At 33.7% G+C, this 22,921-nt stretch overlaps 1 protein-coding gene across 8 annotated transcripts in view; it reads left to right on the top strand.

Annotated features, from left to right (window-relative positions):
- The window catches only part of LOC110450232, a 153,430-nt gene extending 131,252 nt beyond the window's left edge, over positions 1-22,178 (top strand). Inside the window, exons 140-151 of one of the 8 annotated variants that reach the window (XM_021497615.1) lie at positions 363-672; positions 1,132-1,222; positions 4,318-4,440; positions 6,347-6,377; positions 6,692-6,720; positions 7,587-7,622; positions 11,293-11,334; positions 13,861-13,896; positions 15,214-15,267; positions 15,584-15,631; positions 16,204-16,248; positions 20,206-22,178. In XM_021497615.1, coding sequence (XP_021353290.1) covers positions 363-672; positions 1,132-1,222; positions 4,318-4,440; positions 6,347-6,377; positions 6,692-6,720; positions 7,587-7,622; positions 11,293-11,334; positions 13,861-13,896; positions 15,214-15,267; positions 15,584-15,631; positions 16,204-16,248; positions 20,206-21,078 — 1,718 coding nt within the window. In that variant the 3' untranslated portion in view covers positions 21,079-22,178. Of the gene's footprint in view, positions 1-362; positions 673-1,131; positions 1,223-2,096; positions 2,229-4,317; positions 4,441-6,346; positions 6,378-6,691; positions 6,721-7,586; positions 7,623-11,292; positions 11,335-13,860; positions 13,897-15,213; positions 15,268-15,583; positions 15,632-16,203; positions 16,249-18,017; positions 18,066-20,205 lie in introns of those variants that run through there. The other 7 variants (XM_021497624.1, XM_021497634.1, XM_021497643.1 and 4 more) reach the window with 7 other exon arrangements.
- Positions 22,179-22,921: the final 743 nt, after the last annotated feature.

Raw genomic sequence — 22,921 nt, 5'->3', positions numbered from 1 at the left:
ACTGCTATCCAAAGATGTTATCAGAATGCTGCAATGACAGTGGAATACCACAGGGGTGTTTGGATCTTGATGTTTCAGCGAGGCTGAAATGGCAATACTTCTGTAATGCTTACACCTCAATGCCACAGTGAATTTTGAATCTCAATACCACAATGATCTCATTGCCGCAGTAATGTTTGGAACTCAGTGTTGCTGCATGAATGTTTGAATTTCAATGTCGTATAAAATATAACTTGATTATGACCTTCATATATTTCAAGATCATGGCTCCTTTTTTACCATGATAGTAAATTCCTCGAACCTAGGCGATATGTAGATGATTCAATCATAAGGGATACTGAATACTGTCCTATATTTTACAGCCAAGAATGGGAGTAACTACCCATGCCAGAATGTGTACCGAGCCAGCAGTTTTGACCAGTATTACGATTGTGTGTGCCAGCCTGGCTACACGGGTTTCCACTGTGAGGAGGATATTGACGAGTGTGTTAGCTCCCCTTGTCCGGCACCCTTTACCTGTAAGGATGGAGTTAACCAGTATGAGTGTACCTGTCCTGACGGCGACATCAGCTGCCAATTAGAGGCCTGGATGATCGCCCTCATCGTCTTGGCGTGTATCCTTCTCATCATACTCCTACTACTGTGTCTGTACATCAGGAAAGTCAAGCGCAGGTAAGACCACAAATAAAGTCTAGCCCAGGTAAAACCACAAATAGAGTCTAGCGTAGGTAAGACCACAAATAGAGTCTAGCGTAGGTAAGACCACAAATTGAGTCTAGCACAGGTAAGACCACAAATAGAGTCTAGCGCAGGTAAGACCACAAATAGAGTCTAGCGCAGGTAAGACCACAAATAGTATCTAGCACAGGAAAGACTAAAAAATGTAGACATTGGACAAGTATGTAATGTTATATCCTAGTATATGGTACACATACATTCATGCTTGTTATAACTGTCACCTTTCAAAAGCAAAAACTTGTCTTTTTCAAAAGCAGTGCTTTCATTTTCTGTTTGACTTCAACATTGTTATGGAGGATTTTCCTTCAGAGATCGGTGATGATATACATTGTATGACATAGTTCCAGTATGATCATGTTTTATTATGATATCTACTGAATGTTTATGTTTCAGTGGTCATTATGGCTGGGTGAAGAAGTATATCTTGTGTCAGGAGAAACATGATTCTATGGCCTCACTCAAGGCAGAGAGCGAGACGTCTGATGTAAGTAGGCACTTGTGGTGGCCAGGTGATATGGCTGTCACACTCTTATTTTTAATGCTAACAAAAAAACAACATAAAAGATGCCCAATTAAAATAAGAATTATTTGACTTTATTTTCAGAATTTATGAAAATAACATTAGTAATTCATTCAGTGTTATATATCAGAAGTAAAAGACTGCGAGAACTGCGAAGGAATAAAAAATTAAATTCACTCCTCAGCTTGGTGACCTCAGTATGATGGATCTTTGGTTGGTAAACAGAGAAGAAGCTGTAATTCCTCTGTCAGCGTAATACACTGAGGGAGACTTTATAATTCCTGCCTCAGTGTTATGGCCTGAATAATCGTAATAAATTTCCACCTCAATCAGATGAATTGGAGAATAGTTGGAAATTCCCTCTGTAGTCTGGTGAACTGGAGAATACTTTTCAGTTCCTTCCTCAGTTTGATGATCTAGAGAATAGTTGTTAGACCTGGGTCAATCACCAGTGACCAGATAGCTCAATTGCTTAGAGCATCCATCTAGAGTTTTGAGGGTCCCGGTCCCAAATCCTGGTCAGGCCATGCATTTTTCTTCTGATACATTTCAGCCCAAAAATATACCCATGGAAGGTGGTATAGGGTCTCGAGTGTCTTCGGGGTGAAAGACTTTGTTAAAGGAGGGAGAAATGTAGCTGACCTTGACTGGGTCAATCACCGGCGACCAGGTAGCTCAAATGGTTAGAGAGTCTGGCAGTGAATTTTTCTTCTCGTTTTACAATTGTTAGCTCCCTTCTAAGCCTGCTGATATGAAGAAAAGTTGTAGGTTCCCATCTCAGTCTGGTAAACTCAGTAATTTGTGCTAAAGCTTTATCATTAACTCGTTTAAATTTCAGGAACCTTTTTTGGAAAAACATGTCCCTACTATGGTGAGAAATAGTTGTAAGAGTAAAGTACATGTATTTGTGTTTAGTATTATAACAAATTAAATGTACAGTATACTTGTTAATAGAATGATAACACACTATAAATACATTAGCATGTTTAATGAGTAACTGTACGTTGTAATTAATAAATAACCAGTATAATAAATCACAATGTAGTAAAAACTGTCCTTTAATTAATGGTGACTGGTTTATACATTAACAAATTCAATATTTTGTATTGGGTTATAAAAATTATTCCTTTTTCAAATCTTCCTTATCAGGGTAGAATCTTAAACAAACATTTGATCAGACTGTTTACTTGTTTTGAATGTTGCAACTTTTATGTGAATGATATGTGATTATGTAATTAATGTAAATGATAGAACATTATGCAAGTTTGAGGAAAAGAATGTAAATTTTCTTGCATGAAAAGTGATTGCTGTGAAAGAAAACAGGTGCATTATTCAAACATTCTTTAACAAGTATTTACCTTTAATCATCTTCTAGTTCATTTAAACAGGATGAGTTATAATTAGAAATAGGTTTTTTACATAGTGTATATTTGATGTTATTGTGATAATTTGTTCATGTGTAGTATTAGACAATAAAAAGTCGTATATAGCTGTGTGCTTGTTGGATTATTTAATAATTCATGATTAAGGGAGTTAACACAAATTATGATTGTAAGAGGAACTAACACAAGACAGCACTGTAAGGGGAGATAACACAAGACATGGTTGTTTGGGGGGATTAACACATTGCAGTACTGTAAGGGGAGACAACACAAGACATGGTTGTTTGGAGGGGATTAACACAAAGCAGTACTGTAAGGGGAGACAACACAAGACATGGGTGTTTAGGAGGGGGGATTAACACAAAGCAGTACTGTAAGGGGAGACAACACAAGAAATGGTTGTTTGGGGACTAACACAAGATAGAACTGTAAGGGGAGATAACACAAGACATGGTTGTTTTCGGGACTAACACAAGATAGAACTGTAAGGGGAGATAACACAAGACATGGTTGTTTTCGGGACTAACACAAGATAGACCTGTAGGGGGAGATAACACAAGACATGGTTGTTTGGGGGGATTAACTCATTGCAGTACTGTAAGGGGAGACAACACAAGACATGGGTGTTTAGGAGGGGGGATTAACACAAAGCAGTACTGTAAGGGGAGACAACACAAGACATGGTTGTTTAGGAGGGGGGATTAACACAAATCAGTCCTGTAAGGGGAGACAACACAAGACATGGTTGTTTAGGGGGGGGGATTAACACAAAGCAGTACTGTAAGGGGAGACAACACAAGTCATGGTGGTTTGGGGACTAACACAAGATAGAACTGTAAAGGGAGATAACACAAGACATGGTTGTTTGGGGATTTACACAATGCAGTACTGTAAGGGGAGATAACACAAGACATGGTTGTTTGGGGTGATTAACACATTGAAGTACTGTAAGGGGAGACAACACAAGACATGGTTGTTTGGGGACTAACACAAGATAGAACTGTAAAGGGAGATAACACAAGACATGGTTGTTTGGGGATTTACACAATGCAGTACTGTAAGGGGAGATAACACAAGACATGGTTGTTTTTGGGATTTAACAAAAGATAGAACTGTAAGGGGAGATAACACCTGACACTGGAGATTTAAGAATCATTCTTAAATGGAGACAAAAATAGTCATATTAGTATTAAGACAAGTAATACTTTTTACTAGTCTCCTACTCACATGGTTTTCTTCTATTAACTTCTGTGAAAGACAAGCTGAAGAATTTTGGAGGTATTGTTCCAGATCTTCCGGATCATTAACCTTCCTGTTATTGATCATAACTATTCTATGTCTATTAAAGACATTGAAGAAAAGTGTAACTTCTTGCTTTTTAACTCCGACAGAAATGAACCTTTTATTAAATTGAAATAAGCTCAAAGGCTACATCTTTCATTCTTACAGATTAGCTTATAGACTCATTATCATGGGCATTTCATATGCATTTAAAGCTTTGTTTTTTGCTTGTACAACAACATTTAAAAACTAATTGAATTTTTTTTCAGTTATTAAAGGAAGATATAATATTTGTCAATGAAGACTTAATCTTTTAAAACAGAAACTGTTATTATGTTGTCTTGAAGTTGGTCAAAGAAAGAAGTGAAATAAATTAAGAACTTCCTGATTTTGTAGTCCTTGGATGGATCAGATGACGGTATTGAAGAGTATGATCCTTTCGATTTGAACCAATTAGTCAAAAATCCATTTGGCGGAGACCTTGGGCCTGAAGTATTCCCCGAACATACCTTTCCACCGGTATTACCGTGTGACTTTGTTGTTTTTGTGAATTTGCGGTGCTCAAGGTTAAGTTCAGCTGCTGATCAATTGATGTTTCCATCAGAGTGTTGATCACTTGGTCTGATATTGAATGACTGTTGAGTGATATTTAAAAACACTAAAACACGGATCCTGTGTGTTTGATTACATCAGAGTTTGAAGTATTCTAAAGTGTGGTAGATTCAATATTTAATAAAAGTACGATTAGTTTCATATTTTAATGTGTGATTTGATTACTGGAGAGTTTTGAATAGTGATTTCAATTTTAATGTGTGGTTTGATTTTTGAGTGTTTTAAGTCTATACCAAAGTAGATAATGCCCCTAAGCAGTTGGTCTGTCCCAGTAAAGAGGATGACTAGTATAACCTATGAGAGGATCAATTTTTTCTTTTCATATATTGGATACAGTGCCCTTACTATATGGTAATTTTTACTTATGATATCTATACAAGGCTCGGACAAATTAACTTGTCTAGTCCCTCCTATTGAGTAGCAGTTAATGTAGGAGTCCTAAGATTGATTTAGAGTCACTAATTTAATGCATGGATATGACAAAGTCTTCTATGCAATGAAGGTGCCAGTAGGCATTCTGGATGTGTTCTGAAATATCTTAATCTTGTGGGGGGGCCCAATTCCCAGATCGAGAGCAGGGTCCTGAAGCTCAGAAAACACCTGGGTACACTACTGCATTGCGGCTGATTACCGATTACTTCAATGATAAGAAGGCAATGACTGATGGAGTTATTCTCCTTTTTTATTTAATGACAAACCTTATTTCGAAAAAGATTAATGTTGTATTTGAAATAAGTATACTTTCTGATTTTCATATTTCAATCAAAAATAACAAGATTTGAATATTTAGGATTGTTAATTTTTAAAAAACCTAACAAAAACCTAACAAGTTAATTTTGCAAATATCTTCAGGTTTGATATTTTAAGCTATATTACTAATGTCCTAATGACTGCATTGGTGTGCATTTAAAAGTATTCTTCAAATAAATACATCAATGCGATATGAAAAAAACACACATCAATAATATATGGTACGTGTATTTGAAGTCCATTTACTGGTTCCTATTCAAACCATAGGTCAAGGCTTTGAGTTCAGTGTACAATTTGTATTTTGATAAATAATAGAAAAATCATTATCAAGTTCATGATTTAACTGAACACTTCTTTTTGATTACATTTTTGTTACTTTTTGTTTTCAGAGGGATATATAAAAATATTAACTATTTATTTTAAAACAATTATGAAACAAGTTATTTCAACTTATATTAATCACTCCTGTTGGCATGGATGAAAGCATGTGTAGGGTCTTAATGTTGGAGGAAACCGGAGTACCCGGGGAAAATCCTTGAGGTCGGGCAGTTGACCCTATACCTTTTCACGTCCGATCGGGGGATGGAATATTTGAAGGATTTATTGAATTTAAAACTATCTCCTGTTGCCTTGACATTATGTCATCTGTGTGAAAATCAACATTGGTGAAGGATGTTTTACAAAGGAGACAGGGGGCCATGGTGGCCAAGTGGTTAAGGTGTCTGACATTCTCCTACCACTACCCCTCCACCACTGGGTCGCAGTGGCCAAGTGGTTAAGGGGTCTGACATTCTGCTACCACTACCTCTCCACCACTGGGTCGCGGTGGCCAAGTGGTTAAGGTGTCTGACATTCTGCTACCACTACCCCTCCACCACTGGGTCGCGGTGGCCAAGTGGTCAAGGTGTTCTTAAATGACCATAGCTGTTAATAGGACGTAAAACATTAACAAACCAAATCAAAGGAGTAAGGTCCTTGTCACTGCTCTTGGTAGTAAGCTATTTAACATTTGCCTATTAACTATATAATCATTGGTAACTTATCTGGTTGTTTGTCATTGCAGGAATCCTCAGAGCTGCAAGATTTTGATAAAAGTAAGTATTACAAACCAGCTGATTAGGACAACATCCAAATCAAAGATATTAAATTGTTATTCTATAATACGTGTGTAAACACTACTATTCTAAATAAGCAAAGAAAATTCTTTCCTGGCGTTAAAAGTTATATTACAGAAAAAATATTATTTGATACCATACTTGTAATTTATGTATGAAAGATTGTAAATTTTTGAATTATTATGGTAATGGTGCCTATATTGATGAGTTTAAATCACCCTATAGGAAACAATGCCGACTCATATTTTAGGAAATTCGAAGATTTGATGTGTATTTTTGTATATAATTCACAGGCTACGTAGAAGGAGATGGAGCAAGTGGGGTGTGTATTTCCTTATTTCATTTTCAATTAATGAAATATTTCATATTCCACCCAAACTTAGTAGTAAAGTAAATTTCTACCTTAGTAAATAACCACCATTATTTCTACATTATTGATTCCATTATCACCTTTAGAAATAGCCTATACATATTTACTGTTTCTCAAAACTGTCTGTCAAGGATTCCTTATATATTTCTGTCTTAATAAGCGAGGAAAGTTGATCTTGAATTTGATTTCCATGTCATTTGGTATGGAAAATCAGATTTGTTTAAATGTAAGGAAAATCAAACACAAATTCCTAATTATTTTTGTTTGGTTAGTGAGAAAATCCATGAAAAAATCACAATTTTATGTCAATTAGTGTGGAAAATCCATCAAAAATTCTTAATTACAACTCAACTTCCTACTTTGGTGTCAACAAATGAAGAAAATTAATCTCAAAGTCTTTTCACATTATTTCTATGGCAAATTCTTGTTTTGCCAATAATCATTGATTAGGTATCCATCACTAATTCATAATGTTGTGATTTTTTCTGAGGAAATCCATCACAATTTCTTAATTTTATGTTAATCATTGAGGAAAAACTATTTCAAAGTAAGGTTTTTCAGTCAGTTGATTCGTTCTACAATTCCAACCCAAATTCTACCTTTTCATGTTAAGGACAGGCAATTCAATTTTATAGATCTGATCTATCCTAACACAGAAATCATTGTGTGCCTTTCACCTATTCTAATCCTCTTGAATTGGGGGCTTGTAGTACATATATACAAAAACAAACAAAAATACCTGAGTGAATTACAGTACAAAGCATATCATGATTATTATGTTTGTAGTCTCTTTACATTGACTATCTTAAACTTCACAGAAACAGTTACCTATCATTTGTGAGATTGAAAAACAGGTAATAAAAGTCAGATATAGCTGAATATAGTAACAATTAATTCATTAATAGTAGATTTGTGTCGTAAGATAACTTCAGACTTCAAAAGGTGTGTGTTCTATTAATACAGTTAAAGGATTAGGGTATTTATGTATTCCTTGTGGGTGATAATCACTGTAGAGAAGAGCTGGTTCCTGTTGCTAACAGAAAACTGTGGTTATGTTTTATATCTGTATGTCATTGTTTTTATTTGTTATAGTTATTAGATATAACTTATAAAAAACAGGGGTGCATAGATACCTATATGTATGCCTTATTATTAATATACGAGTGTAATACTACTTAAAGTGGGATTTCTTGTGGCAGCATTCACATTGTGACTCCTTCAACAGATCATGGTTTGGAAACTTTGGTATCGACAATGATTCTGAAATCTATATAATAATATGAACAATATATTTCTCTATAATTTATATATATATTAACCGTTTCACCACCGTAGACTATAATGGACTCATCCAGATCAATGCATGGTAGAGTCTTCTAAAGTTACATAGGGGTGGAATGGTTAAGCTATGAAGCAAAATAATGCGAGTACTTCCACACTTCTTAACATTCCACTTTCACAGGATATGTTATTGTCGATTGCTGTTTATTCTACTGGTCTTGCAGGCTTGCCTTTTGGCCATTAATCCTCAAATATTGAACATAATTACATAAGTTATACAATGTTTTATTACTCTTGTCATTGTCTTGTCAGAAATTCACTAATATATCTGATAAAAATTGTACATGTACTTAAAAATAAATTTCAATGAAAACAAATTACAAGAACAAAGGAAATTAATGTTAAGGCAAGTTTTTTTATTAGTTTGATATACAAAAGTTTTTCTATTCTTATATAAGTCTACATTTAATGGGATATTGCTAATAAAAGTTTGCAGAGTATTATTTTTGAGTTATTGCCAAAAGGCAAGTCCATTAACTCATTCACCCTGAAATCTCATAATGAATTATTCCAACCTTTGAATTGGAAGAGTTCACATGTGTCTTCAGGGGTGAAAGAGATAAAGAAATGGATGAGACAGCTGTGCTATATAAAGATTGTTCCTGCAATTTTCGGTAATATTTCACTATTAAAGAAAAGTAAAGCTTTGAAATTGTTTTGTCGTTCCAAAGAAATTCTGAAGTTCCTATATATACCGTTATTGAAAGAAAAATAGAAAGGAACACTCAGAAGAAAAGTTTCAGACTTAGTTTTTGGGGAATAAATTGACTATTTACTTCGAAGCAAAATAGTTCCCCTGGTAGGCTTACAGCCAGTTTGGGAGGTAGTTTGAAGCACATCACATTTCATTGAGATTGTTTCAAATCATGTTTTTATTGCAGTATATTAGTCATGTTTAATGGATTACAACAAGAAATGCATGTCGGTAATGCTATAAGAAACTAAAAGTTTGTAGGATCCCATCTTTGACCAATGTATTTTTTGTGATATAAATTAGATCCAATTAGTGCAAATTTTGTACTTGTTTCTAACTGGTACTAGAACTTTATCATTATACACATGCATAGTTCAATTTGTTTTGTCATTTATAACGTATCATAATATTTTGATCAACGTTTAACACCGTCTTCAGTCTCAATCATTAAAGCACAGTGTTTCAGATGGGATTTTGTTACTTATAAATTAAGGGGTGAATACTATAAGTATAAGGGGTGAATATTATATGTATAAGGGGTGAATACTATATGTATAAGGGGTGAATACTATAAGTATAAGGGGTGAATACTATAAGTATAAGGGGTGAATACTATATGTATAAGGGGTGAATACTATATGTATAAGGGAAACTATACAATCTTGTTTATTTAATCATGTTTATCATTCTCCTTATTAGAAAGCTAACACTAACAGATTGTTGGTCTTGCAACACATTTATCCTGAACTATCTATATTGGTGTGATGTGTGAGTCATGTAGTTTACAAACAATTAAATATGGTTATATTGTAATTTAAGTGGTATTCTATCAAATCTTTGTTTAAAAGAAACAGACATATTTATATGATAATTTACATGTTATTCTAGCAAATCTTATTCGTGGAACAAAAATGTCATACAATGGTAAGGCGTTACATTGGCACCCCAGCATGTTATTATGTCACATAGTTATCACACTGATTTGTTGTGATTTTGTTTCTTATTAAACTGGTTTATCAAGATATGAGCATTTCTTGCAATATTATAATGTCTCCCATTTGCATGAAGTAAGAGATGTTGCATTATCACAAGTTCTCCTTATTATACTGGTTTTTCTGGTTTTTCTTCTGGTTATTCTGGCAACTTGTCTAAGTCCTAAATTTTAAAACATTTAGGGATATCTTGATGAAAGTTAAAGTGTACTTGCATTACCCACAGAGGGGGGAACAGTGCACTAGAATTAAGTCACAAATGACCCTGAACTTTAGGTCAAATGTAAAATAAGTACACATTTTTGTAAAGGTCTTGTACAAGCCATATACTTTAAACTGTTGAAGATATCTTGCTGAAACTCTTAAATGTACATGCATCACCAACAGAACCAGTGCAGTGCACTAGAATAAGTTCCCAATGATCTTTGCCTCAAGGTCGAATAAATGCAGTAGTTTAATTTAAGTCCTGTCTTATCTGGAAGATATCTTGATAAAATTTGAATGTACCTGCATTACTCATCTGCACATAATCTAGGCAATATGTTTATTAGCTAATAAGATGAGTCATGCATTTTTGCTTACAACTCTTTGCAAGTTAGAATTATTTTTATCATGAATATCTTTACAACATATATTATTTGTACAATTCTACTTTGTAAAGATTCTTTGCAGCATTATTCAAGCTCCATTTTTCTCACAATTTAAAAATCTATTACAGCATCTTAAAAACTGTCCAATCAAATTTACCAATTTTAATGCTACCTGATAATGTGTAATGAATGGCTGTCTTAACTTCTAAAGTGGCAATAACGTTGAACATTGACCTCAGAAAATCATGGAAACCTTTCAACATTCAATTGTCAAAGAGTGACCCGGGTCCATATTCAACGTTGAAAATGGACCCCTGAGAATCGTTACAGTTTTCCATATTCAATAGTCAAAAAGTGACATTGGTACTAATTAAACGTTGAAAATGGACACCTGAAAAATATGACACAATTCCAATGTCAAAATGTAGCCCCGGGTCCATATTAAAAGTTGAAAATGGAAAGAGAGAAAAACAAAATATTCTAAAGTGGCGTCATAGTTCTGCACAGTTGATACAAACCAAATCATGTACTTCTTATCATCAGTGTTGTTGTTCATTTGTTTATCGTGTAGTCTTAAGTTTATCATTGATATTCAGAAGTTGATACATAGTTTGATATGCATATTCATAAGTTGGTCATTAATATTCAGTAGTTAATATATGCATATTCATAACGATCATTTATATTTGGTAGTTGATATGCATATTTGTAAGTTGATCATTTATATTCGGTAGTTAAAATGCATATTCAGAAGTTATATCTTGAAAATGAGTGCTTAACATACATATGTGTCAGTTAGTTAATCAAATATATGCACTAAATGTATAAGCATATTCCTAATTGCATTATTTATATCAAAAAGTTGATCATGCATATTCATGAAAATCTTCATATTTCTACTATATAGCCCCCACTTGATACAATCTTTTCGGAACCTCCTGAGTATACGGTGAGTCAGGGTGTTATTGTAACTCATTGGTATTAGTACCTGTACTGTTGAGAGTATGCTAACTTTAATATATTTAACTGAGTCAATGTGTTATTGTAACTCATTGGTATTAGTACCTGTACTATTGACAGTATGCTAACTTTAATCTATTTAACTGATAAAAGCCCTGGAAGCACAGTTCCTTTGAAACAGATAAAATAGGCTTCAATCTAAGCAACATTATTGAACTCTTTTCAAGCAAATAACTAAACTTAATTTACTTAAAGATCATCTTTGAAAATTAATCAGATTTGGTTTAAAGGACATAATGTGTTATAATATTTCAAAATTGGCCTCGAGAAATTTGAAGAGTTTATTGAACGAAAAGGACCTTATCTGTTATCATTTTTCACAAGAACAGTGCTTTTCAATGACCTTGACACTGGTAATATACAGTACAACTAACAGGAATGTGATAGTTACTTGTCTTATTCAATAATTAATACCATGTTTAAAACCTCCTTCTTTTTTTAAACAAAAGGAATATCAACCTTATTGTCCTGCTTGTGATCAATTAAATTAAGTCAAAGTTTTTTTTATTGAGCATGATAATTTCAAACATAAAAAGTTTTATACACTTTTTGTGCAATGAAAGTTTGACTATTTGATCTTCACAATAAGATATGATATTTTTACAACCAATTTGCATGTCTTTGTTGTCCATCTTTTACACCTTTTAACCTATGTAGTTTTAGTTGAATGTTTTTTTTCTGTTTGTAAATGTCTATTCTAACGATGTTGTTTGGCCCTATAAATTACTTAATTTATTATGGATTGGCTGTAAAATTAGTACAAACAAATCAATAAAAAACAAAACGAACACGAGTAATGAAATGAAAGTATACTGTAAATATTTATTTCGACTTCTAAATCAAGGGAATATGTCGACCAAATGAACAAAATATTGAAAATTCTGGTAGTCGATATACGTACATATAGTGTAATGCTAAGCATGTGTTGACACACGCGCAAATGTGATATGCTTACATTATGGTTCCCAGTTATTCCCCACAGCTATTAGAAATTGCTTCCAAAGGAGACACATATTCATGTAGAGTGGTATTTGTTTTTGAAAATATAAAATAATAAATAATAAAAAAAAACCACAAATGGATTTGAAATACCAAAATATAGAAATTGCAAATAAAAACGTTTCGCCATCAAAGATTCATATAATCAAACTCTTGTTTTTAAATGAGTTAAAGGTATTTTTATATATTTGTGAATAATATGAATTGTCCAGAAATATGAGAAAATCTATCATCTGAAGCAAACATAGCTATCCCCAAACTCTGATATATAAGACAAGATGAAGAGCCTCTATTTCCCAGTGTCTTCTATTATGGAAAGATTATTTTGAAAGTAAAAGGTTGTACAAGGCATGAAAAGGATGAACAATTCCATGAAAAATCCGCCAATACAGCTAAAACAAAACAGATCAAGTAAATCCATAAGACATTTCGAATACAACTGAGGAAAACTATAAAGGATTTGATTGTGATTAATTTTCTCATCTTTTCTAATAAAAAACTATGGAAATTCCTGAAAATTATATCAAGAATGGAAGGAGTTAATACAAGTGTTCAGTATTTTATACTACACACTATTCTTCTGACATAATTCACTTTGAAATGTAAATAACACTGCAGTTCTATTAATACGTAATGATCAATGTCATGAAATATTAAAAATTGTGAGACTAACCATGTTTAACAATTTGACGATCTGGTTTATTTTACCATTAAATGATGTTAAGGCAGTGAAGAACTGTTCCCGGTATTTTGTTATTGAATACGTGTTTTGAACAAAGAAATGTTAACAGGATTTACAATATTTGGTGCTGCGACCAGGATATGTACATTTTGATTTTAGAAGTTATTCGTTATATATGTTGAATACTAGTAATATATTGTGTAGTCAATATAAAAGTTGATTTAGTATACTCTGATGCTGCAGTTACTTTATGAATTTAAATTAATATTTATGGATTAATCTAACTAGACCATCGCCATTACATGTTTTCTGTATTGTTTCTGCCAGACAACACAAAAAGATTTGCTCAATATATTTTTTATAGGAAAAAAACATTTTTATGTTCGTTTCATACGGCGAATTCGGTTATTTTTCAGCAATATCTCTGATGGTTATTTAAACATTTTTTTCTTCTACAACGTCTACAGGAATCATGAATAATTAGCTCAAACATGCATGTTATCAATATATAAATTATTTAATATTGTGTTTTTCGTCATTTTAACGGTCGATTTATTATATTTTTGGTTGCAGTTAATTGTACTTTATGAATTTAAATTGATATGTTGGGATTAATTCCTTAGATCATCTCTATCGTGTTTTTTCTTTCGTAAATGCCAGGTGTTTCAAAATATTTGGCTGTATGTCAATGTATAATTTGTAGGTAAACTATTTTAAAGTTTGTTTATATGTGTGATCAAGTGAACTGAATTTCGAACGTCTCTTTCCTATTAGACAAACATTCATTCGGAACAACTTGATGAGGTGCCGGTAAGACTTTCACTAATGCTCTTCATTGTTTAGTATTTTTCCTACATTTTTGTTTTACAATTATATTATCTTTTTGACTGATGTGTTTCTGTCAAAATCTTCGAGTGAATTGATGCCATGAAATCTCATTGCCTGTGCCTCTGCCATTTGTTCTTGATACCTTTCAAGGCAATGTTGTTCTTAGGCCAATGTGTCTTACGTTGTGAAACGGGATAGGTTAGCCCATTATGTCATACGTTATGATACAGGCAACTTTGGGTTCGTGTAACAAAATCATTGATAGACGCTTATTGATGACAGAGAAAATATGTTTGTGTAGAACAGGTACACAGTATCACAGTTTCGGATGTGTTTAACCACCTTTGAGTTCCTGTCGAATATAGGCCCAAACGTTGTGCATATAATAACTGTATTTCTGTTTTAATATACGCATATATATTATTTCTGTTTTAATATACGCATATATATGAGTATTTTAAAAACAAAATCAGAATTATGAATATATATAAGCTAAGAAATAATAATAACGATCATGCAGACAAAGGGATTTGTCTTGATACAAATAAAAATTCCTAACATATTTGTGAACATCTAAATGTTGTATAAGATATCCTCCCCTCGATTTATATATCGATATATATATAATGTTAAGACTCCACTTGTTTTGCCTTGCACAGATATTATCTACCTCAATAGTTTGAAACGTGTTATTTTTTGTACATAGTATAAACGTTTAAACTGTTTATGTCCTGAATTCTCTGTCATGATTGTTTTTTAATTGTTTTTATTATTTCACTTTTCTGTATGTGTGTAGCTGCAAAAATATTTTGCAACATATAGTTAATTTGATTTAGCTTGTTAAAAGTTAATGACTAGAGGGCAAAATTAATTTGATTTATCTTGTTAAAAGTTAATGACTAGAGAGCAAAATTACTTCTATTTAGCTTGTTAAAAGTTAATGAATCTAGAGGGCGAGATTAATTTGATTTAGCTTGTTTAACGTTAATGAATCAAAAGCGCGCCACCAGTTGAATATAAGTGTACTTTGGCTTGGAAGGGTTTGTGTTGCTAAATATAATGCATGCTTTCTTTAACTGTAATGTTGCAAAACACTATTTGTATTTAAATAACTACAAAAACATCTATTGTCCATAAACGATATCTATTATTGGGGGACATACCAGTCTAAGTGTGGCTGTACTCTATTAGATTTGATCCCACATTTGCAACAGGTGTTCATTGAAACAAAAATGTTCTTTCCAGTTCTCAGTTACTTAATTTTCGTGAATACAGTATCATTTTAAAACATATTTGCAGGATCCTTTTGAATACAACCCACCCACAGAACAAATAAAGCAGTCGCTTGTACCGGTAAGCCCTGCACAGATATTATATCGTCACAAATATAATATCATCATCGTAAAGATCTAAATGTTGTACAAATGTTTTTCCTTCCTTTTTTTCCTCGTTTTTTTTAAAATCCTTATATCTATCCGCTTGCACAAGTTCTAATGAAAGCATTTCTTCATTTTTTTTACTCTCACTTTTTCATGCATAATACTCATAAAATTTTCAATTTTACTATAAATACTTTTTTGACAAATTAAAACAAAATTAATTTTGAATTGACTGGATATCTTGCAACAAGAATATTGATGTATGACGTTTTGCCGTCTAAAATCAACAGGATGCATTTATGTACATCGAACCAACTCCATATTATCAAGATGTACCGGTAAGTTCAGCACATGTTCACACTGGCAATAGACGTAGTAGTTGTTTTTGTTGTGAAATACAAACTTCTGCAATAAAACAAGCTGTTTCTACAGAAGTGTCTTGCAAAATATTTTGGTACTCAGTAAATGTTTTGCATGTTTGACGAGGCTGCTACAACTTAGTTTGTTAATAGTTTCTTAAATGATTGTATTAAGAGTTTTGAGGAATTATCGGATTCCAATGTAAATTGCCCGGTAAGCTACTATTTAGCAACCTACGCCTTTTCTGCCGGTTTAATACCAAGTCACATTAGCGTACATTTACAGAGGGAACATTGCGTGATCTAATCATAACTACAGCAGATAATTTGATATTTAAAATGTATACATATTTGTGATAAATACAGTATGATCGTAGTTGGTAGCGATATGCCGTTTCATTGATAAGAGTTGGTTACGTACTAGTTTATTCTCTTTTTTAATTCAAATGTAATTTACAAAAATATTTTTTTAATACGTTTCTGTGAAAAAAATATTCAAATGTTCATATCTTCGAATATCATTTTTAACCGTTACAAAAATAATCCTGCAGGACGCATTTAATTACATTGAACCACGTGTTGAAATAGTTGATGATGTAAGTATAGCACTTAGTGTGTGGTATCAACAATGTCTTAGTCACAGATAAACAAAGACCTAACAACTGTCAATAGTCTAACATATTGTCAAGGAAATCTTACGTGTAGTATTTGTATACTGTATATACCCAAACAGGAAGTAGTAGAAACAGATATGATATTTATTTATATATATATGGAGACTTAAATTTCGTATTTGATTAGTATATGATATAATCAAATATGAACCATTTAGCATGCTTAATGATTCCTCTTTATTTCTACTATGTTTTCCTATAGAATTCAGCTGTTAGTTAAAAGAACATAATTGTCATGATGATCGTCGCGTCATCATCAAAACATAGGTGATTCATGTAGCTGGGTGATCCCTTTTCTCAAATGATTATCTAAAATTTAAAGAACAAATATGAAGAGAGCACATTACAAGTATTTAACTGCATTTTGTCATAGTTCTTTATAGATATGTAATTAAAATGCGTTGAAGCCATAAAGCCGAGTTTTGTAAAAGCTCACTTATTCTTATCAAAATTAATTTTCCCTCAGAAAAATTTCTCTGTAAACAATAAGTAATAAAACTCGCACAAATTAAGTTTTCAAATTGTTTTATCGACCAAACATTAAAAGATTTAAATTTTGAAATAAAAATAGTCTTTAATCATTTAACCAACATGACATAAGAAAGCAATTTTGTGCTATACATAGTGGCCAGAGAGTATGTAGGTAGGGGCTGTCCCAATCGTCTGCTCGCTGATCTGCTTATACAAGTGTGATTCTTGCTATTTTATTCAATTCCTGAAATAAACGAATTTTGCAGGACTTCCTCCTATACAAATTATGCAAAATAGCTGATAACTGTCTGAAGTAATATAATTCAAGTGCCATTTTGCCGCTACATATATATGCAAGATTGACAATCTGCGGAGAATATCACGTCGTTGTTGTGACAGTTGTGTAGAGCTCATTTAAGCTGGGGGGGGGGGGGGGGGGGGGGGGGTTGGCTTCGAGAGAAAATACAATTTTGATAAAAACTGATAATTTCACCAGAGTTTTAGAAAACATCATTCACCTCATTTTAACATATAGCGTATTTGGTATGAATCATACGTAAACATTTTATACCTAATGGTATTGAATGTATTTGTGGGAGTGTTCTGGGCGAACAAATAACACAATACTGCAACAGTTTCAAGACTTCAGAGCTCTACGGCAACACTGAGACTCTGCTGAGAAATATCGCAATTTTACAACTGTTGTAGTTATAACAATTAGGTTACGTAGCCTTGTGTGTGTTACAGTTAAAAACAAACAGTTTCAGCGCCCGCACTAATGACTAACCGTTCTCGTGCTCAATCTCAGATTATGTGCTCAAGTCGTGTATCCTATTACGTCAATTAACGAATTAAAATCACATTTTGTCAATGGGTTTTTTCGAGACTGAAAGCCAAAAACTATTTGCAAAGTTTGCTCTTTACTTTTTGAACGTTGCACGTGATTTGAGCGAATAATAATTATAATAGGTTCAGCATAGAATCAATGTTTGAGCATGAGAACGATTTCAGGAATGCAGGCCCTGGTGCTGCCATTGGTCCAAAAGTGAAATCATATATAATAGGCAGCTGTTTATATATTACTAAATAACATACCAATTACATTATTATTGCGCTTTTATGTATCGAAAATCAGCGAAATCGGTATTGAAAAATTCAGAAAAGTGTAAATCCATACCCTTCAATATAATTTACTGTAATTATTTCGATATTTACTTCAGCCGTATGAGTATGACCCAGAGGATCAGATACCTTACTTACTGTCCGAGGTTAGTCCGTCAGTGACACCAGTCACCCGGCATGGTGTGTGTTGACTGACGATATTACCGCATGTGTCGTTATTTGAAATCTGTTTGAACGTTTAATTTTAACGTGTACTTAAACGCCTGCTGATTTGGAGTGAAACACACGATTTATGTTTGAAAAAGAAAAGTTTTTGTTACTCAATGTATTGAAGTTCATCTTTAACGTTTAGGGGGATTTTTGTCACATGTTAAACCTTACAAGAGATGGAAGTTTAGCTAGTGTTTATGTGAGATAATGCCGTGAAGATTTTTGTAGCACTTTAAAAAGACGTGTACACATACGTCACTAACCCAGTTGTGTTGACTCTCATTATGTTATCTCAACATTTTCAAATAAACTCATCCCATTCGTTATTTAAAATGTTTTCAACTCAACCTTTCTTTGAGGTGTCTTACTATCATCCTTCATTTCAGATGATATCATCCAAACCTTTCTTTCAGATGTTTATATATTGCGATTATTTCATATATTTGAAATTCAAAATACCTAACATGAAGATATTCTTTCCACAGCTTATGTTAAAAACCAGAAGGAAGAAAAGATCTTTGCCCAATTTACTTCTGTATGAGGGAAGGGGTAAATTTCGTAATCTTAAACGAACGAATCCTTCAAACCAAATGTCCCAGTTGTGTAAGAATAATACCGTTATCTATGGGAAGGACTTTGGGCGTAATTGGTAGCATGTTGATGCATGCAAGTTCGCCTGTGGGACAATAAATTGTCAACTTACATATATGTAAATGTATTTGCATGCAGTGTTGTTTTGGTACTGCACTAGTTGCAATGCCTGGTTATTGAGGCACGCCTACACAGCCCATTTGAATTAGTTTATGCATAGTGGGAAAAGGATAAATATGTCTGATAATGCGTTTTTACTTGTCATGTAAAACTACCTTAACCAAGTAATTCCATTCCCTGAACGCATAGTGTTAGTTCCCAAGAATTATCCTGGAAATTTAACTTCAAGCACTAATAACCATTTAGCATGAAGCCTTTTTCTAAACCTGTATCTCCATTTCATGAACTTGTATTACCAATGATTGAATACGTTGCTCCAGTCCTTCATAACGTCTCTTAAACATGTAAAAAAAATCCTAACATGATACATTGATTTTATTCCACATTTAGCTCTATTCCCTAATGTCCATTTACTGAAATTGATCTTTCATATGACATATACTTCATTCTTCGACATGTAGTTCCATTCCTTTAAAATTGTTAAACCTCTATGAACATATGACTCCAAGTCTCTCCCAAATATAGTTCCTAAACTGGTAATATTCTATCCCCCTATACAACTTTCTAGATAGCAGGACAGCCGGTTAGTGGGGTCTAGATAGGGGAACCGGATAAAATTGTACTGTTACATCCGAAACTGTAAATGTACTGCTTACTTTCCTGGGACTTGCTTTGGCACCCTTAAATTTCCACTCCACAAATGAAAATGTATTCTCTACATGTAACGGAAACAAAACTACCTGCTCTAGAAAACGATTCACCTCATCTCTCTTCATGTTAATGTTGTTGTTTTTTAACAGAACAAGAAGAACATGGAAAGAGTTGCATGATTTAATCATAGATTTAGAACTGCATGTATAAATATCGAAATGGTGTTTGGTATGTGGTTGATATGTGTAACCACCAATACATATTTTCTTATTGGTTCTCAGAGTACTAACATCAAACAGACTATTCATGTTTGCATGGTAATGCCACTGTATCACAATTGGCCATTGCACGCTTCATGACACATATACATTCGTGTCATCTATGATGATGGGCTGAAAGCAGTCGAGTGATTTGAATTAGTTTACTAAATGAACACTGACATTTATACATTTTGTGGAACGAAAACATATTATGGCAAATTGTATATTTACCACATCAATTAAATCCACAATCTCATTATGATTTGAAAAGTTTTCTGTTACAGCACTTTGTTGCCTCTATGATTATTTATAATAGTTTTCAATATCAGTATGTTGTACTTTTTAATATTTCTGTCCGTATGTGTATATTATTTATGTACTTTTTATATCATACCCTTGTCGGTAAAGCAGGACGTAGGAAATTATCTTAATGTTTATCAAATTGTTTTGACAGAACACCCCACCAGTGAGGAATCGCATCCACCCGACTCATGAATACCAAACCTTACCCCGATATACCCACTCCAACTTCCAACCCCTCCCAATCCTTAAGGGAACCAAGACTTCATCAATGGCGATGGGAGGGGCAGGCTATCAAATGAAAGCTGGAGGAAAGGTAGTCAAGCCACCTCCTCCGTATTCAATGGATGACTTCATGCAGAAAATGAAGGAAAATGCAAAGAAAAAGAAGAAGAAAGTACCGAGGAAACGCAGGAAGATGAAAACGAAAACCGCCCCTCTAGACGATGATGTTGACGTATATATGGGACATGTCCGCCAAACTCCACTTCCAAGTAAAATCCACACACCAATCGATTTTGAGATGTCTCGCATACCGTCCGAATCACCACCGCCTTACGCTTCTCCACAGCCAAAGGGTTCTAACTCCGGGAGCAGTCACAGTCCGGGCGACGGAGAATCTATCGAAAACGTGAGCCAGACAAGTCAAACGCCGCCAACGGCAATCTCTTTTCTGTCTGCCAAGCCACTCCAGGATTTTCCTCCCGTGTTACATCCTAAAGAAGCCTTTGTGAAATCCCAAACAGCCACTCCTTCAGTCCCAACCTCCTCCCTGCGAGGCAGTTCTCTTGGAAAACAGCGTGGGATACCCTCTCCGTTATCTATGGGTCAATCGCGGGCCAACTTGGGTCGTGCCCCCTCCCCTTTCCTGCACATGCGCGCAGGGACGGATAGAGAGCCCATTGACATCGATGTGGAACACGATAATATGTTGGGAGTAGAGGAGATCGATAATCCAGCGTTTGAGGATGATGGCTGCATCAGGGCAGATTCGAGCAGCCCTTCCCCGAGTCAGCCGTTCCTTTGAAATTCTCCGTACACAGCAAACTAATAGTTGAAACTATGTTCTTGAAAGAAACGTAAAACACTCTCCAAATATTTTTAGATAATTTACAATTTCGAAACTATTTAGTTTCTGTTATTTTTGTGTACAATTAAGCAATTGAAAAGTATCTTGAGAATAGTAAGTGTCGCTTCTGACATTTTAAAAATAATGATTATTGCAATTAACTTTTGGCCATAAATCAATGCTAACAAACAGAAATATCGTACATGGAGGTGTTTGTATTCTGAACTTATCTGTGATATAAATGATTAACGTGTGCAAAATAACGATTTCCTGATGTGTTTTAGAGATTTTAATGTTTACAAAATCCGTCCATAATTGATTGTCTATAGTCTGTGTTTCGGACAGTGATGTTTGCTCATTCTAAATATATTGTCTCTTATTTGGAATTCAAAAAAATGAATGATTATTACCGACTTACCACATTACTGTATTACCGATTCATAAATGCTTTAAAAGATATACACACTTTACAGTTCCAAGTGATTTTTGTGGCTTGATTTTTTTCTATGTGTTTATTGAATATACATATATATATATAATTCACAAATTTGTCAAGAAATTAACGTTTCGTTGCCGTCCATCATAAACAAATTCTAAACAGATAGATGAAATTTCTTCGTCTCATTATTGTTTTACATTGTGTAAGATGTGGTAAGCCGGTACAATTTTATCCCATGTTTTAATACTCTACAATTATCATTACAACTTTTTACTGACATTCAATGTTATCTCAAGTTAGAAGTGATTTAAGATCAGCTGCAAGACGTGATATAGTTATGAGTTGCTGTCCTTCAATCAATGTACGATGTATGATAGCATTCGGAAGGAAAGCTTGAATTTACAGAAATGTTCCAAAGCATGAACTCAGATATTGAATTATGAATGCACGTGATTTTTTATGTAAATTAACTCGGCTTCTCCATAATGACATGCTTGATGTCCTTAGATCATTGACAAAGGCAACAATGAACTGAATGTCTTAGATATGCTTGGTCTAGATTTCATAAAGTTTATATGTTAATTGAAAAAAAAAAAACATTTAATAAAATAATTTAGAATTTCTCATTGCTTTACTTTACTTCGTTTTGATGTTATTGTTTACAGATATGGTTAAGAAAATATAGTTTTTTCATGTTATCTTGATCATGTAAATACAATTTATTTCAATTTATCAGGGAAATTGAAGAAGTTAAAGACAAAAAAAACACGTTATTTTACGGTAAATAATGATGAAAATCCAGACATTGGTAGAAACGCTCATTAATTCACCCATGGTATACTTTATGACATCGTGATACTGAATACATGTGGTAAATAAACAGATTATTAGATTCTATTGGTAGAGAGTAACAGCATCCTGGGGTTACGTTTCTCACGGTCTCTGCATCCCTGGAATATGTCGTGAAAAAACCGGAGGCTCATGCACGCACTACCTTTTGGATGATACAACGATCCTAGCTTGAATCTTTGATATACATCAAAAAAGCGTAGCAACGTAACGATAAATTGACTGGTTTTGAAATCGTCAAAGGATAGGTATCAGCCTAGCAATATGCAGGTGTTTTTTTTATCTTGCACCAATCGCATAATTAACCTCGTGCCTTTGATTTCGTAATGGGATATTCCATCGGTGCAGAACATATGTGATCGTAACCAGTGGAATTAAGACGAAGCAAATTTCCGAAAGCAACCTATTTCCTGCGGTTGTCATTGTCAGCACTGTTTTGCCTAGCTCGTCTCCTTCGTGAGGCTAAAATAACCCTCCTGTGGCCAGATCAATCTACGTATGGCCGTCATTCGT

The sequence above is a fragment of the Mizuhopecten yessoensis genome, unplaced genomic scaffold (genome assembly GCF_002113885.1).
Source record: "Mizuhopecten yessoensis strain PY_sf001 unplaced genomic scaffold, ASM211388v2 scaffold523, whole genome shotgun sequence".
In the NCBI taxonomy this organism is placed as follows: Eukaryota; Metazoa; Mollusca; class Bivalvia; order Pectinida; family Pectinidae; genus Mizuhopecten; species Mizuhopecten yessoensis.
The sequence above is the reverse complement of the archived record's forward strand: the minus strand, read 5'-3'. Positions and strand labels throughout refer to the sequence as shown.